Source organism: Nerophis ophidion, linkage group LG14, assembly GCF_033978795.1.
Source record: "Nerophis ophidion isolate RoL-2023_Sa linkage group LG14, RoL_Noph_v1.0, whole genome shotgun sequence".
NCBI lineage: Eukaryota > Metazoa > Chordata > Actinopteri > Syngnathiformes > Syngnathidae > Nerophis > Nerophis ophidion.
The window spans coordinates 7732526-7751443 of NC_084624.1; the positions used below are offsets into that span (position 1 = coordinate 7732526).

The 18918-nt window shown below is 38.3% G+C and overlaps 1 protein-coding gene across 1 annotated transcript in view; it reads right to left on the reverse strand.

Moving 5' to 3' along the window:
- LOC133568055 (relaxin-3 receptor 1-like) overlaps positions 1 to 13163 on the reverse strand; it is a 45121-nt gene extending 31958 nt beyond the window's left edge. The window contains exon 1 of the mRNA XM_061919761.1: positions 12816 to 13163. Coding sequence (XP_061775745.1) covers positions 12816 to 13007 — 192 coding nt within the window. The 5' untranslated portion in view covers positions 13008 to 13163. The remainder of the gene's footprint in view (positions 1 to 12815) is intronic.
- Positions 13164 to 18918: the final 5755 nt, after the last annotated feature.

Consider the following 18918-nt stretch of genomic DNA (forward strand, 5'->3'; position numbering starts at 1 on the left):
TTCTAAGAACTATAAACTTGTTGCAGGTATGACCACATGGTGGCGATAGTTTCTAAGAACTATGACTTGCTGCAGGTATGACCACATGGTGGTGATAGTTTCTAAGAACTGAAAACTTTTGTTGGTATGACCACAGGATGGCGATAGTTTCTAAGAACTATGAACTTGTTGCAGGTGTGACCACATGGTGGCGATAGTTTCTAAGAACTATGAACTGGTTGCAGGTATGACCACATGGTGGTGATAGTTTCTAAGAACTAAAAACTTGTTGTAGGTATTACCACATGGTGGCGATAGTTTCTAAGAACTATGAACTTGCTGCAGGTATGAACACATGGTGCGAAAGTTTCAAAGAACTTTGAACTTGTTGCAGGTGTGACCACATGGTGGCGATAGTTTCTAAGAACTATGAACTTGTTGCAGGTATGACCACATGGTGGCGATAGTTTCTAAGAACTATGAACTTGCTGCAGGTATGACCACATGGTGGTGATAGTTTCTAAGAGCTAAAAACTTGTTGTAGGTATGACCACATGGTGGCGATAGTTTCTAAGAACTATGAACTTGTTGCAGGTGTGACCACATGGTGGCGATAGTTTCTAAGAACTATGAACTGGTTGCAGGTATGTCCACTTGGTGGCGATAGTTTCGAAGAACTATGAACTTGTTGTAGGTAAGACCACATGGTGGCGATAGTTTCTAAGAACTATGAACTGGTTGCAGGTATGACCACATGGTGGCGATAGTTTCGAAGAACTATGAACTTGTTGTAGGTATGACCACATGGTGGCGATAGTTTCTAAGAAGTATTAACTTGCTGCAGGTATGACCACATGGTGGTGATAGTTTCTAAGAACTAAAAACTTGTTGTAGGTATGACCACATGGTGGCGATAGTTTCTAAGAACTATGAACTTGTTGCAGGTGTGACCACATGGTGGCGATAGTTTCTAAGAACTATGAACTGGTTGCAGGTATGTCCACATGGTGGCGATAGTTTCGAAGAACTATGAACTTGTTGTAGGTAAGACCACATGGTGGCGATAGTTTCTAAGAACTATGAACTGGTTGCAGGTATGACCACATGGTGGCGATAGTTTTTAAGAACTATGAACTTGTTGCAGGTGTGACCACATGGTGGCGATAGTTTCTAAGAACTATGAACTGGTTGCAGGTATGTCCACATGGTGGCGATAGTTTCTAAGAACTATGAACTTGTTGTAGGTAAGACCACATGGTGGCGATAGTTTCTAAGAACTATGAACTGGTTGCAGGTATGACCACATGGTGGCGATAGTTTCGAAGAACTATGAACTTGTTGTAGGTATGACCACATGGTGGCGATAGTTTCTAAGAAGTATTAACGTGCTGCAGGTATGACCACATGGTGGCAATAGTTTCAATGAGCTATGAACTTGTTGCAGGTATGACCACATGGTGGCGATAGTTTCTAAGAACTATGAAATTGTTGCAGGTATGACCACATGGTGGCGATAGTTTCTAAGAACTATGAACTTGCTGCAGGTATGACCACATGGTGGCGATAGTTTCTAAGAACTATGAACTTGTTGCAGGTATGACCACATGGTGGCGATAGTTTCTAAGAACTTTGAACTTGTTGCAGGTATGACCACATGGTGGCGATAGTTTCTAAGAACTATGAACTTGTTGTAGGTATGACCACATGGTGGCGATAGTTTCTAAAGAACTATGAACTTGTTGCAGGTATGACCACATGGTGGCGATAGTTTCTAAAGAACTATGAACTTGTTGCAGGTATGACCACATGGTTGCGATAGTTTCTAAGAACTGTGAACTTGTTGCAGGTATGACCACATGGTGGCGATAGTTTCTAAGAACTATGAACTTGTTGCAGGTATGACCACATGGTGGCGATAGTTTCTAAGAACTATAAACTTGTTGCAGGTATGACCACATGGTGGCGATAGTTTCTAAGAACTATGACTTGCTGCAGGTATAAACACATGGTGGCGATAGTTTCTAAGAACTATGAACTTGCTGCAGGTATGAACACATGGTGCGAAAGTTTCAAAGAACTTTGAACTTGTTGCAGTTGTGACCACATGGTGGCGATAGTTTCTAAGAACTATGAACTGGTTGCAGGTATGACCACATGGTGGCGATAGTTTCTAAGAACTATGAACTTGCTGCAGGTATGACCACATGGTGGTGATAGTTTCTAAGAACTAAAAACTTGTTGTAGGTATGACCACATGGTGGCGATAGTTTCTAAGAACTATGAACTTGTTGCAGGTGTGACCACATGGTGGCGATAGTTTCTAAGAACTATGAACTGGTTGCAGGTATGTCCACATGGTGGCGATAGTTTCGAAGAACTATGAACTTGTTGTAGGTAAGACCACATGGTGGCGATAGTTTCTAAGAACTATGAACTGGTTGCAGGTATGACCACATGGTGGCGATAGTTTCGAAGAACTATGAACTTGTTGTAGGTATGACCACATGGTGGCGATAGTTTCTAAGAAGTATTAACTTGCTGCAGGTATGACCACATAGTGGCAATAGTTTCTATGAGCTATGAACTTGTTGCAGGTATGACCACATGGTGGCGATAGTTTCTAAGAACTATGAAATTGTTGCAGGTATGACCACATGGTGGCGATAGTTTCTAAGAACTATGAACTTGCTGCAGGTATGACCACATGGTGGCGATAGTTTCTAAGAACTATGAACTTGTTGCAGGTATGACCACATGGTGGCGATAGTTTCTAAGAACTTTGAACTTACTGCAGGTATGACCACATGGTGGCGATAGTTTCTAAGAACTATGAACTTGATGCAGGTATGACCACATGGTGGCGATAGTTTCTAAGAACTATGAACTTGTTGCAGGTATAACCACATGGTGGCGATAGTTTCTAAGAACTATGAACTTGCTGCAGGTATGACCACATGGTGGCGATAGTTTCTAAGAACTATGAACTTGCTGCAGGTATGACCACATGGTGGCGATAGTTTCTAAGAACTATGAACTTGTTGCAGGTATGACCACATGGTGGCGATAGTTTCTAAGAACTTTGAACTTGTTGCAGGTATGACCACATGGTGGCGATAGTTTCTAAGAACTATGAACTTGATGCAGGTATGACCACATGGTGGCGATAGTTTCTAAGAACTATGAACTTGTTGCAGGTATGACCACATGGTGGCGATAGTTTCTAAGAACTATGAACTTGCTGCAGGTATGACCACATGGTGGCGATAGTTTCTAAGAACTATGAACTTGTTGCAGGTATGACCACATGGTGGCGATAGTTTCTAAGAACTATGAACTTGCTGCAGGTATGACCACATGTTGGTGATAGTTTCTAAGAACTAAAAACTTGTTGTAGGTATGACCACATGGTGGCGATAGTTTCTAAGAACTATGAACTTGCTGCAGGTATGACCACATGGTGGCGATAGTTTCTAACAACTATGAACTTGTTGCAGGTGTGACCACTTGGTGGCGATAGTTTCTAAGAACTATGAACTTGTTGCAGGTGTGACCACATGGTGGCGATAGTTTCTAAGAACTATGAACTGGTTGCAGGTATGTCCACATGGTGGCGATAGTTTCGAAGAACTATGAACTTGTTGTAGGTAAGACCACATGGTGGCGATAGTTTCTAAGAACTATGAACTGGTTGATGGTATGACCACATGGTGGTGATAGTTTCGAAGAACTATGAACTTGTTGTAGGTATGACCACATGGTGGCGATAGTTTCTAAGAAGTATTAACTTGCTGCAGGTATGACCACATGGTGGCGATAGTTTCTATGAGCTATGAACTTGTTGCAGGTATGACCACATGGTGGCGATAGTTTCTAAGAACTATGAAATTGTTGCAGTTATGACCACATGGTGGCGATAGTTTCTAAGAACTATGAACTTGCTGCAGGTATGACCACATGGTCGCGATAGTTTCTAAGAACTATGAACTTGTTGCAGGTATGACCACATGGTGGCGATAGTTTCTAAGAACTTTGAACTTATTGCAGGTATGACCACATGGTGGCGATAGTTTCTAAGAACTATGAACTTGATGCAGGTATGACCACATGGTGGCGATAGTTTCTAAGAACTATGAACTTGTTGCAGGTATGACCACATGGTGGCGATAGTTTCTAAGAACTATGAACTTGTTGCAGGTATGACAACATGGTGGCGATAGTTTCTAAGAACTATGAACTTGCTGCAGGTATGACCACATGGTGGCGATAGTTTCTAAGAACTATGAACTTGTTGTAGGTATGACCACATGGTGGCGATAGTTTCTAAGAACTATGAACTTGTTGCAGGTATGACCACAACATTCTTCTGCGATCACAATAAGAAACATATTTAATGTGTCATACAATTGGTATCATTTGTAACTAAGGTTCAAAATTTAGCTTCACCTCAATTGTAGTTTACCGCGACGGATGTCACGATTTCATTAGTGAATGAGCCAGAATACACTTAGAAAAAGACTCAGAATAGCTCATTGGTTAAGACTGCTACCTCTCACGCAGTGTTACTGTGTTCAAATCCACAATGAACAAGATCTTGTTTTTTGTTTCGCCCTGATCATAGTTCACTGATTACATTTGTATATGAGCGAAAACCAAGCCATAATGGGACCCAGGATAGCTCAATGGTTAACAATGTGGGCTACAAATACAGGGGTGGTGAGTTCAAATCCCATCCATGGAATCAGTAATTTGGCAGTATGGCGTCAAAACGACATACTTTGTGGGGTGTTTCTTCTCCCCCACACAGAATAATGTTATGTGCTAGTTGTTTGACTAACATATAGTTGAAAAATTAAGTCAACACTAAAGATAATAATAATCAAAAATAAATGGTCAAATAGTCTATGATGACACCTCAGGGGTTACCTGTGAGTGTGTTGAGAGTGCGCGTGTGTGTGAGTCAGGGTAATTCCTGAGGTGGGTGGGAATAGGATAAATAAAGAGCGTTAACCAATGAGCTCTCCTGGGTACAATTAAAAGAAAATAGGTTAATTGGATAAAAAAAAAAGTTAATTAGATAATTGTATTTAAAATGAAATGGGAGAAATGACACAGTCACAATTTATGTCACCTTTAAGCCTCCAGCCAGTTTTGTAAATTTCATATCAACCCAACCGGGATTCGAACCCAGCACCATCCGATCTGAGCCAACAGTCTTAACCACTGGGCTATCCTGGGTCTTGTGGAAGTAAGATTTTTTTCTCATACACAAATGAAATCGAGGACTCCCGTCTCAGTAAAGTATTATGAGGTAGAACAAAATACCATCGACCAGAGTGGGACTTGAACCCAGTAGCTTTCTTTCAGAATCAGCGGCCTTAACCCCTGGTCTATCCTGGGTTTTGAAAGGATTGAGATTGTGTTCCATACACATATGTAATTGAGGACTCCTGGTTCAGTAAAGTATGATGGTAGAACAAAATGCTGTTAACTTAAGTGGGATTGGAACCCACTACCTCTAATTCCAAGTCAGCAGTCTTGAACCCAGCACCTTCCAACCTGAGTCAACAGTCTTAACCACTGGGCTATCCTGGGTCTTGTGAAAGTAAATTTTTTTCTCATACACAAATGAAATCGAGTACTCCCCGCTCAGTAAAGTATTATGAGGTAGAACAAAAGACCATCAACCAGAGCGGGGTTTGAACCCAGTAGCTTTTTTTCCAAGTCAGCGGTCTTAACACCTGGTCTATCCTGGGGTTTGAAAGGACTGTGATTGTGTTCCATACACATATGTAATCGAGGACTCCTGGTTCAGTAAAGTATGATGGTAGAACGAAATGTTGTCAACTTGAGTGGGATTGGAACCCACTACCTCTTATTCCAAGTCAGCAGTCTTAACCACTAGGCTATCCTTGTTCCTGTGAAGTACTGATTTATTTCCATTCATAAATGTTATATATGACTCCTGGCTCACTAAAGTATGATGATGTGGAAAATATACTGCCAGCCGGAGTGGGATTTGAACCCAGTAACTTTTGTTCTACCTCAACAGTCTTAACCAATAGGCTATCATGAGTCTTGTGAATCATTCGTTTTGGTCCATACACGAATGCAATCGAGGACTCTTTGCTCAGTAAAGTACGATGAGGTGGAACTAAATACTGTCAACTAGAGCTGGGTATGAGCTCTCCTGGGTCAATTTAAAAAAAAATAAGTTAATTGTAATTGGATAAAAAAAGGTTATTAAATAATTATTTAAACATTACATGAGAGAGGTGACACAGTAACAATATATATCATCTTGAAGCCTATAAACGGTTCTGTAAAGTACATGTCTAAGCAACCGGGATTTGAGTCCAACACCTTTCAACCTGAGTCAACAGTCTTAACCACCAGGCTATCCTGGATCTTAAAGACGTAATGTTTTCTTAAATACACAAATATAATCTAGGACTCCTGACTCAGTAAAGTATTAGGGGCTTGAACCAAATATCTTTGATTCCAACTCAGCAGTCTTGACCACCGGTCTATCCTCGGTCTTGTGACGACCTAATTGTGTTCCATACACAAATGTAATCGAGGACTCCTGTCTCAGTAAAGTGTGATAGAGGTGAAACACATTACCGTTGAAAGCTTGTCTCAACAAGACCCAAAATAGCTCAGTGGTTGTGACTGCTGCCTATCACGCAGTACTACTGGGTTCAAATCCACAAAGAACAAGATCTTGTTTTTTGTTTCGCCTTGATCATAGTTCCCTGATTATATTTGTATATGGGCGAAAACCAAGCCTTAATGGGACCCAGGATAGCTCAATGGTTAACACTGTGGGCTACAAATACAGGGGTGGTGAATTCAAATCCCATCCATGGAATCAGTAATTTGGCAGTATGGCATCAAAACGACATACTTTGTGGGGTGTTTCTTCTCCCCCACACAGAGTAATGTTATGTGCTAGTTGTTTGACTAACATATAGTTGAAAAATTAATTAAACACTAAAGATAATAATAATCAAAAATAAATGGTCAAATAGTCTATGATGACACCTCAGGGGTTACCTGAGTGTGCGTGTGTGTGTGAGTGAGGGTAATTCCTGAGGTGGGTGGGAATAGGATAAATAAAGAGCGTTAACCAATGAGCTCTCCTGGGTACAATTAAAAGAAAATAGGTTAATTGGATAAAAAAAAAGTTAATTAGATAATTTTTTTAAATGAAATGGGAGAAATGACACATTCACAATATATGTCAGGACTGAGATTGTGTTCCATACACATATGTAATCGAGGACTCCTTGTTCAGTAAAGTATGATGGTAGAACAAAATGCTATTAACGTAAGTGGGAATTGAACCCACTACATCTTATTCCAAGTCAGCAGGCTTACCCACTAGGCTATCCTTGGTCTTGTGAAGTGTTGATTTCTTTCCATCCACAAATGTTATATACGACTCCTGGCTCACTAAAGTATGATGATGTGGAAAAAATACTGCCAAATGGAGTTGGGTTTGAACCCAGTACATTTTATTGTATTTCAACAGTCTTAACCACTGGGCTAATATCAGGATTGTGAAGTGTTTGATTTTGGTCCATACATGAATCTAATCGAGGACTCTTGGCTCAGTAAAGTATGAGGAGCCAGAATAAAATGCTGTCTACTAGAGAGAGATTCGAACACAGGACTTCTCATTCAGCCAGTAGTCTTAACCACTGAGCTATCCTTGGTCTTGTGTTTCTTGCTGATTTATTTCCATACACAAATGTTATTTATGACCCCTGGCTCACTAAAGTATGATGATGTCGTAAAAAACACTGCCAACCTGAGTGGGGTTTGAACCTAGCATATTTTGTTCTATTTCAACAGTCTTAACCACTGGGCTATCGTGGGTTTTGTGGAAACTAGATTTTTTTCTCATACACAAATGAAATCGAGGACTCCCGGCTCAGTAAAGTATTATGAGGTAGAACAAAAGACCTTCAATCAGAGTGGGTTTGAACCCAGTAGCTTATTTTCCAAGTCAGCGGTCTTAACCCATGGTCTATCCTGGGTTTTGAAAGGACTACGATTGTGTTCCATACACATATGTAATCGAAGACTCCTGGTTCAGTAAAGTATGATGGTAGAACAAAATGTTGTCAACTTGAGTGGATTGGAACCCACTGCCTCTCATTCCAAGTCAGCAGTCTTAACCATCAGGTTATCCTTGGTCTTGTGAAATCCTAATTTCTTTCCATGGACAAATGTTATATACGACTCCTGGCTCACTAAAGTATGATGATGTGGAAAAAAAATACTGCCAGCCGGAATGGGGTTTGAACCCAGAAACTTTTGTTCTACCTCAACTGTCTTAACCAATAGGCTATCATGAATCTTGTGAATCAATGATTTTTGTCCATACACGGATGTAATCGAGGACTCTTTGCTCAGTAGAGTACAATGAGGTGGAACTAAATACTGTCAACTAGAGCTGGGTTCGAACCCAGTATGAGCTCTCCTGGGTCAATTAAAATAAAATAGGTTAATTGTAATTGGATAAAAAAGTTTATTAAATAATTATTTAAACATTACATGGGAGAGGTGACACAGTAACAACATATATCATCATGAAGGATACAAACAGTTCTGTAAAGTACATGTCTAAGCAACCAGGATTTGAATCCAGCACCTTTCAACCTGAGTCAACAGTCTTAACCACCGGGCTATCCTGGATCTTAACGACATAATGTTTTTTTAAATACACAAATGTAATCTAGGACTCCTGACTCAGTAAAGTATGATAGGACAAAAAACAACCAACCAGAGAAGGGCTCGAACCCAATATCTTTCATTCCAACTCAGCAGTCTTAACCACCGGTCTATCCTGGGTCTTGGGACGACCTTATTGTGTTCCAAACACAAATGTAATTGAGGACTACTGGCTCAGTAAAGTGTGATAGAGGTGAAACACATTACCGTTGAAAGCTTGTCTCAACAATACCCAAAATAGCTCAGTGGTTGTGACTGCTACCTATCACGCAGTACTACTGGGTTCAAAGAACAAGATCTTGTTTTTTGTTTCGCATTGATCATCGTTCCCTGATTATATTTGTATATGGGCGAAAACCAAACCTTAATGGGACCCAGGATAGCTCAATGGTTAACACTGTGGGCTACAAATACAGGGGTGGTGAGTTCAAATCCCATCCATGGAATCAGTAATTTGGCAGTATGGCGTCAAAACGACATACTTTGTGGGGTGTTTCTTCTCCCCCACACAGAGTAATGTTATGTGCTAGTTGTTTGACTAACATATAGTTGAAAAATTAAGTCAACACTAAAGATAATAATAATCAAAAATAAATGGTCAAATAGTCTATGATGACACCTAAGGGGTTACCTGTGTGTGTGTTGGAGTGCGTGTGTGTGTGTGTGAGAATGAGTGTGTGTGAGTCAGGGTAATTCCTGAGGTGAGTGGGAATAGAATAAATAAAGAGCGTTAACTAATGAGCTCTCCTGGGTACAATAAAAGAAAATAGGTTAATTGGATAAAAAAAAAGTGAATTAGATAATTTTTTTAAAATGAAATGGGAGAAATGACACAATCACAATATATGTCACCTTTAAGCCTCCAGCCAGTTTTGTAAATTTCATATCGACCCAACCGGGGTTCAAACCCAGCACCCTCCGATCTGAGTCAACAGTCTTAACCACTGGGCTATCCTGGGTCTTGTGAATTTAAGATTTTTTTCTCATACACAAATGAAATCAAGGACTCCGGGCTCAGTAAAGTATTATGAGTAGAACAAAAGACCATCACCAGAGTGGGGTTTGAACCCAGTAGCTTCTTTTCCAAGTCAGCGGTCTTAACCCCTGGTCCATCTTGGGGTTTGAAAGGACTGAGATTGTGTTCCATACACATATGTAATCGGGGACTCCCGGCTCAGTAAAGTATTATGAGGTAGAACAAAAGACCATCAACCAGAGTGGGATTTGAACCCAGTAGCATTTTTTCCAAGTCAGCGGTCTTAACCCCTGGTCCATCCTGGGTTTTGAAAGGACTGCGATTGTGTTCCATACACATATGTAATCGAGGACTCCTGGTTCAGTAAAGTATGATGGTAGAACAAAATGCTATTAACTTAAGTGGGAGTTGAACCCACTACCTCTTATTCCAAGTCAGCAGTCTTACCCACTAGGCTATCCTTGGTCTTGTGAAGTGTCGATTTCTTTCCATGCACAAATGTTATATACGACTCCTGGCTCACTAAAGTATGATGACGTGGAAAAATTACTGCAAAATGGAATTGGGTTTGAACCCTGTACATTTTATTGTATTTCAACAGTCTTAAACACTGGGCTATTATCAGGCTTGTGAATTGTTTGATTTTGTTCCATACATGAATCTAATCGAGGACTCTTGGCTCAGTAAAGTATAAGGAGCTAGAATAAAATGCTGTCAACTAGAGAGGGATTCGAACACAGGACTTCTCATTCACAGCCAGGAGTCTTAACCACTGAGCTAACCTTGGTCTTGTGTTTATACATGATTTATTTCCATAAACAAATGTTATTTATGACCCCTGGCTCACTAAAGTATGATGATGTGGTAAAAAATACTGCCAACCTTAGAGAGTTCGACCCTAGCATTTTTTGTTCTATTTCAACAGTCTTAACCACTGGGCTATCGTCAGTCATGTGAAGTAATTGATTTTGGTCCATACATGAATCTAATCGAGGACTCCTGGCTCAGTAAAATATGAGGAGCTAGAACAAAATGCTATCAACTTGAGAGGTATTCAAATCTAGGACTTCTCATTCCAAGTTGGCAGTCTTAACCACTGAGCTATCCTTGGTCTTGTGACATGCTGATTTCTTTCCATACATAAATGTTATTTACGACCCCTGGCTCACTAAAGTATGATGATGTGGGAAAAATTACTGCTAACCGGAGTGGGGTTTGAACCCAGTGCCTCTTGTTCTATTTCAACAGTCTTAAACACTGGGCTATCATCACTCTTGTAAAGGGATTTATTTAGGTCCATACATGAATCTAATCGAGGACTCCTGGCTCAGTAAAGTATGAGGAGCTAGAATAAATTGCTGCAATCTAGATAGGGATTCGAACCCAAGACCACTCATTCCAAGTCAGAAGTCTTAATCACTGAGCTTGGTCTTGTGAAGTACTGATTTATTTCCATACACAAATGTTATTTACGACCCCCTGTCTCACTAAAGTATGATGATGTAGAAAAAAACACTGCCAACCGGAGGTTGAACCCAGTACCTTTTGTTCTATTTCAACAGTCTTAACCACCAGGCTATCGATAGTCTTGTGAAGAACTGGATTTTCTTCGATACATGAATCCAATTGAGGACTCCTGGCTCACTGAAGTATGATGAAGTGGAACTAAAAACTGTCAACTAGAGCTGGGTTTGAACCCAGTATGAACTCTCCTGGGTCAATTAAAATAAAATAGGTTAATACTAATTGCATTTAAAAAGTAAATTAAGGAATTATTTTAACATTACATGGGAGAAGTGACATGTTCACAATATATTTGACCTTGAAGCCTCAAGACACTTTTATAATTTACATGTCAACCCAACCAGGATTTGAACCCCACACCCTTCAACCTGAGTCAACAGTCTTAACCACTGGGCTATCCTGGATCTTGTGGGAAAAGAAAACAATTTTCATACACCAATGTAATCGAGAAATCCTGGCTCGCTGAAGTATGATGAGGTGGAATTAAATACTGTCACCTAGAGCTGGGTTTGAATCCAGTAGGACCTCTCCTGTGTACAATTAAAATAAAATAGTTACATTTCAATTGGATAAAAAAAAGAGTTAATTAAACATTACATGGGAGAGGGGGACACAATCACAATAAAGATCACCTTGAAGCCTCCAAACTGTCTTGTACATTACATGTCAACCCAACCGAGACTCGAAACCAGTACCCTTCAACCTGAGTCAACAGCCTGAACCACTGGGCTATCCTGGGCCTTGTGAAAACTTTTTTTTTCATACACCAATGTAATCGAGGACTCCTGGCTCATTAAAGTATAATGAGGTAGAACAAAATACAATTGACCAGAGTGGGGTTTGAACCCAGTACCTTGCATTCCGAGTGAGTAGTCTTAAGCCCTGGTCTATCCCGTGTCTTGTGACAAGTGGATTGTGTTCCATACACAACTGTAACCGAGGACTCCTGGCTTAGTAAAGTATGATGAGGTGGAACAAAATGCTTTCAACTCTAGTGGGTTCGAACCCAGCCACTCTGATTCCATGACAGCGTTCTTAACCACTGAACTATCCTTGATCTTGTGAAGTGCAGATTTCTTTCCATTTACATGTTATCCAAACATGTTATCTGTGCAGTGTTTCCCCCAGAAAACCTGTTCATCAAGGTGCTGTCTCCACCCGAAGCCGCAAACGATCCAATTTGAGATTTTAATTGCCCTTAAATAACCAGCACCCTTCAACCTGAGTCAACAGCCTTAAACACTGGGCTATCCCGGGTCTTGTGAAAACATTTTTTTTCATACACCAATGTAATCAAGGACACCCGGCTCACTAACGTATAATGAGGTAGAACAAAATACAATTGACCAGAGTGGGGTTTGAACCCAGTACCTTGCATTCCGAGTGAGTAGTCTTAAGCCCTGGTCTATCCTGTGTCTTGTGACAAGTGGATTGTGTTCCATACACAACTGTAATCGAGGACTCCTGGCTTAGTAACGTATGATGAGGTGGAACAAAATGCTGTCATCTAGATTTAATCCTGATTTCACATTCTTATTGGACATTTTTTTACATTTATGCCTGGAAAAAAATGCACTTGGACTCATGACATCCAACTTACCGCCATGTTGACATTGTCTCCATGCAGGTCCACAGAGGACTCCTTGGACAGGATGTGCAGCCAGCAGTTGAGGGACAGGTTCAAGGCGGCCAGGTCGGAGTGGAGCAGTTTGGACAGTTCCCGCTCGTCCTCCTCCCCTCCGCACACGCTCAGAGCACCCATGGGTGCTGACGAGCTGCTGTTGCTCTGCATGGCTCGGTGAGAAACTTTTACCACGCCTTGAGGTCCGTCCCCTCATCAGCTCTGCGCGGCAAAGTCTCCATTATGGAAAAGAACTTGGTGATCCTTTTCAAATCGACTCAAAAGCCCAAAGTAAGGATGATTTGATTCCGAGGAGGAGAAGATTGTGTGTCGTGCTGCAGGTGTCTCATCTGTCTTGGATGCAGACCCCATCCTCTGCCTTTTATACTCACGCTATTACACTTTTCTCCACTTGAGGGCGCAATACTGCAGAATTGCAGAAGTGCAGAAGTCACCAACCTTTTTGAAAGCAAGAGCTACTTTTTGGGTACTGATTAATGTGAAGGACTACCAGTTTGATACACACTTAAATAAATTGCCCGAAATAGCCAATTTGCTCAATTTAACTTTAACGCTATGTTATTATTAATAATTAATGATATTTATCTTTGATGAAACACTGATCATCTTAATGATTTCTCACAATAAATATATATAGAAACAGATAAATATTTTTATAAATATATTTTGACTCTTTAAAATTCAACCGAAAAAAATAATTAAAAAACTAGCTAATTGAAATATTTTTGAAAAAATTAAAAAAAAATTTTTATGGAACATCATTAGTAATTTTTCCTAATTAAGATAAATTTTAGAATTTTGATGACATTATTTTAAATAGGTTGAAATCCAATCTGCACTTTGTCAGAATATATAACAAACTGGACAAAGCTATATTTCTAACAAAAAAACAATATTTTTATTTTATTTTAATCATAATAAGTTTGAAGAAATATCTCACAAATATTCTTTGTCGAAAAAACAGAAGCTAAAATGAAGGATTTAATTAAAATTTATTTATTATTCTTTACAATAATAAAAAAAAAAAATTAACTCGAACAACTCTTTAAAATTCTTAATTCAACCGAAAAAAAAAGAAGAGAAAAACTAGCTAATTCGAATCTTTTTGAAAAAAAAAAATGGAACATCATTCGTAACTTTTCCTAATTAAGAATAATTTTGGAATATTAATGACATTATTTTAAATAGGTTAAAATCCAATCTGCACTTTGTTAGAATATATAACAAATTGGACCAAGCTATATTTCTAACAAAGACAAATCATTATTTCTTCTAGATTTTTCAGAACAAAATTTCTAAAAGAAATTCAAAAGACTTTGAAATAAGATTTAAATTTGATTCTACAGATTTTTTAGATTTTACAGAATATTTTTTTTTTATTTGAATCATAAGTTTGAGGAAATATTTCACAAATATTCTTCCTCGAAAAAACAAAAGTTAAAATGAAGAATTAAATTAAAATGTATTTATTATTCTTTACAATAAAATACAAAAATGTACTTGAACAATGATTTAAATTGTCAGGAAAGAAGAGGAAGGAATTTAAAAGGTAAAAAGGTATATGTGTTTAAAAATCCTAAAATCATTTTTAAGGTTGTATTTTTTCTCAAAAATTGTCTTTTTGAAAGAAGCAAAGTAACAAAAATAAATGAAGTGAAAACCAAGTTTTTAAAATATTTTCTTGGATTTTCAAATTCTATTTGAGTTTTGTCTCTATGAGAATTAAAAATGTCCAGCAAAGCGAGACCAGCTTGCTAGTAAATAAATACAATTTAAAAAATTGAGGCAGCTCACTGGTAAGTGGTGCTATTTGAGCTATTTTTAGAACAGGCCAGCGGGCGACTCATCTGGTCCTTACGGGCGACCTGGTGCCCGCGGGCACCGCCTTGGTGACCCCTGGTCTAGAGCTTGACAGAGTAACCGTGTGATTCTCTTCCACATTCACCCATTCACACACACATTCACACACTGATGGCAGGAGCTGACCTAATCAGGACCCATCAGGAGCAAGGGTGAAGCGTCTTGCTCAAGGACACAACGGACATGACAAAGTAGGCAGAAGTTGGAGATCGAACCAGGATCCTTCAGGTTGCTGGCACGGCCACGCTCCCAACCGCGCCACCCCCATAAATACTTAACTTTTTCCATATTTTGGTAATATACAACCTTATAAACAAGAAAACATTCATTTTTGCCCTCAAAATTCTACACACAATAACCCATAATAACAATGTGATTTTTTATTTAGTTTTTTTTATTGCCAATTTATTAAAAATAAAAAGTAGAAAAACGCCACAAGCACGTAAGTATCCAGAGCCTTTACTCAAATTGTAAATCGTTGTTTTTTAATCGCACTTTCTACCCCTTTTTAACATGACATGACAAAGTAGGCAGAAGTTGGGGATCGAACCAGGATCCCGGCACGGCCACCCTCCCAACCACGCCACGCCACCTCCATAAATACTTCACTTTTTCCATATTTTGGTAATATACAACCTTATAAACAAGAAAACATTCATTTTTGCCCTCAAAATTCTACACACAATAACCCATAATAACAATGTGAAAGTTTTTTTTTATTTTTATTTTTTATTTCCAATTTATTAAAAATAAAAAGTAGAAAAACGCCACAATCACGTAAGTATTCAGAGCCTTTACTCAATACATTGTAAATCGTTGTTTTTTAATCGCACTTTCTACCCCTTTTTAACATGACATGACAAAGTAGGCAGAAGTTGGGGATCGAACCAGGATCCCTCAGGTTGCTGGCACGGCCACTCTCCCAACCGCGCCACCCCCATAAATACTTCACTTTCTCCATATTTTGGTAATATACAACCTTATAAATAAGAAAACATTCATTTTTGCCCTCAAAATTCTACACACAATAACCCATAATAACAATGTGAAAATTGTTTTTTTTTTTATTCATTTTTTTATTGCCAATTTATTAAAAATATAAAGTAGAAAAACGCCACAAGCACGCAAGTATTCAGAGCCTTTACTCAATAAATTGTAAATCGTTGTTTTTTTAATCGCACTTTCTACCCCTTTTTAACATGACATGACAAAGTAGGCAGAAGTTGGGGATCGAACCAGGATCCCTCAGGTTGCTGGCACGGCCACTCTCCCAACCGCGCCACGCCACCCCCATAGATACTTCACTTTTTCCATATTTTGGTAATATACAACCTTATAAACAAGAAAACATTCATTTTTTCCCTCAAAATTCTACACACAATAACCCATAATAACAATGTGAAAGTTTTTTTTTTATTGCCAATTTATTATAAATAAAAAGTAGAAAAACGCCACAAGCACGTAAGTATTCCGAGCCTTTACTCGATAAATGGTAAATCGTTGTTTTTTAATCGCACTTTCTACCCCTTTTTAAGAAGCCCAAAGCGCTTTGACACTATTTCCACATTCACCCATTCACACACACATTCACACACTGATGGCAGGAGCTGACATAACCAGGACCCATCAGGAGCAAGGGTGAAGTGTCTTGCTCAAGGACACAACGGACATGACAAAGTAGGTGATCGAACCAGGATCCCTCCGGTTGCCGGCACGGCCACTCCCCCAAGCGCGCCGCGCCATTCCCATAAAACAAAAACTTCACTTTTTCCATATATTGGTATTTTACAACCTTATAAACAGGAAAACATTACTTTTGCCCTCAAAATTCTACACACAATACCCCATAATAACAATGTGAACGTTTTTTGTCATTTTGTATGGCCAATTTGTTAAAAATAAAAAAATTAAAAAACGCCACATGTATGTAAGTATTAACAGTCTTTACTCAAAACTTTGTTGATGCACTTTTTTTGAGTACTTTGGGCAGTTTGGCCCATTCCTTTTTGCAGTGGCGGGACGTGCGTTTCCCACCTTGGCCTTCAGTGATGTCCGACTTCAGTGATGACCTCTCAAAATACCGCCATTGATATCACCACATGACCATTGCTGGAGAAATACTATTGCCAGGTTCAAACACTTTTGACATCTATTAAACAGGACAAGAAGCAAGGAATCTAACAGCGACAGAATTCAATTTGGCTCAGAGAGGAGAAAGATGTACATCTGTACCCTCGTACAGTGTCTCAGTACGCTGTGGCCAAAGATTGTGCGCCACCTCTTTTTCCTTGGACTTTCCCTGATTACATGGCAACAGCTGTTTCTAAGGGACGGGGGTCATAAACAGTTATCGCCTTTGATTACAAACAGTTCAAAGAAAAGGTCGGTTAAAAGAAAAGGTCGTAAAAGAGTTCAAAGAACAGGTCGCCTGGAGGGGAGTCGGGTCCCGCTTCCTCTCCACTTTTGTAGTTCTTGGGTCAAGGCAAAAGCTTTCTGTGGATTACAATACATGAAAGAAATACATGTTTGTTTGTTTTTATTACATTTTTATTTTTTTACGTTGTCATAACGGGGTATTGTTTGTAGAATTTTGACGACGAAAATGGAAGGCTGTCAATACTTATGTACATGTGTTTTTTTATTTTTTATTTATATTTTTAATAAGTTTGCCATTTTCACGTTGTCATAACAGGGTATTGTTTGTAGAATTTTGAGGACAAAAATGGAAGGCTGTCAATACTTATGTTCATGTGTTTTTTTAAATATCTTTAATACATTTGCCATTTTTCACGTTGTCATAACAGGGTATTGTTTGTAGAATTTTGAGGACAAAAATGGAAGGTTGTCAATAATTATGTACATGTGTTTTTTTTTTATTAATACATTTGCCATTTTTCACATTGTCATAACGGGGTATTGTTTGTAGAATTTTGAGGACAAAAATGGAAAGCTGTCAATACTTATGTACATGTGTTTCTTTCTTTTTTTTTAATACATTTGGCATTTTTCACGTTGTCATAATGGGGTATTGTTTGTAGAATTTTGAGGTCAAAAATGGTAGGCTGTCAATACTTATGTACATGTTTTTTTATTTTTGAATACATTTGCCATTTTTCACGTTGTCATAATGGGATATTTTTTGTAGAATTTTGAGGACAAAAATGGAAGGCTGCCAATACTTATGTACATGTGTTTGTTTGTTTTTTCAAGCATTTGCCATTTTTTCACGTTGTCATAATGGGATATTGTTTGTAGAATTTTGAGGACAAAAGTGGAAGGCTGCCAATACTTATGTACATGTGTGTTTTCTTTTTTTTTTTAATTTATTTGCCATTTTTCACGTTGTCATAACAGGGTATTGTTTGTAGAATTTTGAGGACGAAAATGGAAGGCTGTCAATACTTATGTACATGTGTTTTTATTTTTGAATACATTTGCCATTTTTCACGTTGTCATAATGGGGTATTGTTTGTAGAATTTTCAGGACAAAAATGGAAGGCTGCCAATACTTATGTACATGTTTTTTTTTGTTTTTTTTTAAATACATTTGCAATTTTTCACATTATCATAATGAGGTATTGTTTTTAGAATTTTGAGGACAATAATGGAAGGCTGTCAATACTTATGTACATGTGTTTTCTTTTTTTTTTAATACATTTGCCATTTTTCATGTTGTCCTAACGGGGTATTGTTTGTAGAAATTTGAGGACATAAAATGGAAGGCTGTCAATACTTATGTACATGTGTTTTTAATTTTGAATACATTTGCCATTTTTCACGTTGTTATAATTGGGTATTGTTTGTAGAATTTTGAGGACAATAATGGTAGGCTGTCAATACTTATGCACATGTTTTTTTATTTTTAATACATTTGTCATTTTTCACATTGTCATAATGAGGTATTGTTTGTAGAATTTTGAGGAAAACAATGGTAGGCTGTCAATACTTATGTACATGTTTTTTACATTTGGATACATTTGCCATTTCTCACATTGTCATAATGGGGTATTGTTTGTAGAATTTCAGGACAAAAATGTAAGGCTGTCAATACTTATGTACATGTGTTGTTTTTTTTAATATTTTTAATACATTTGCCATTTTTCACGTTGTCATAACAGGGTATTGTTTGTAGAATTTTGAGGACAAAAATGGAAGGTTGTCAATAATTATGAACATGTTTTTTTTTTTTATTATTAATACA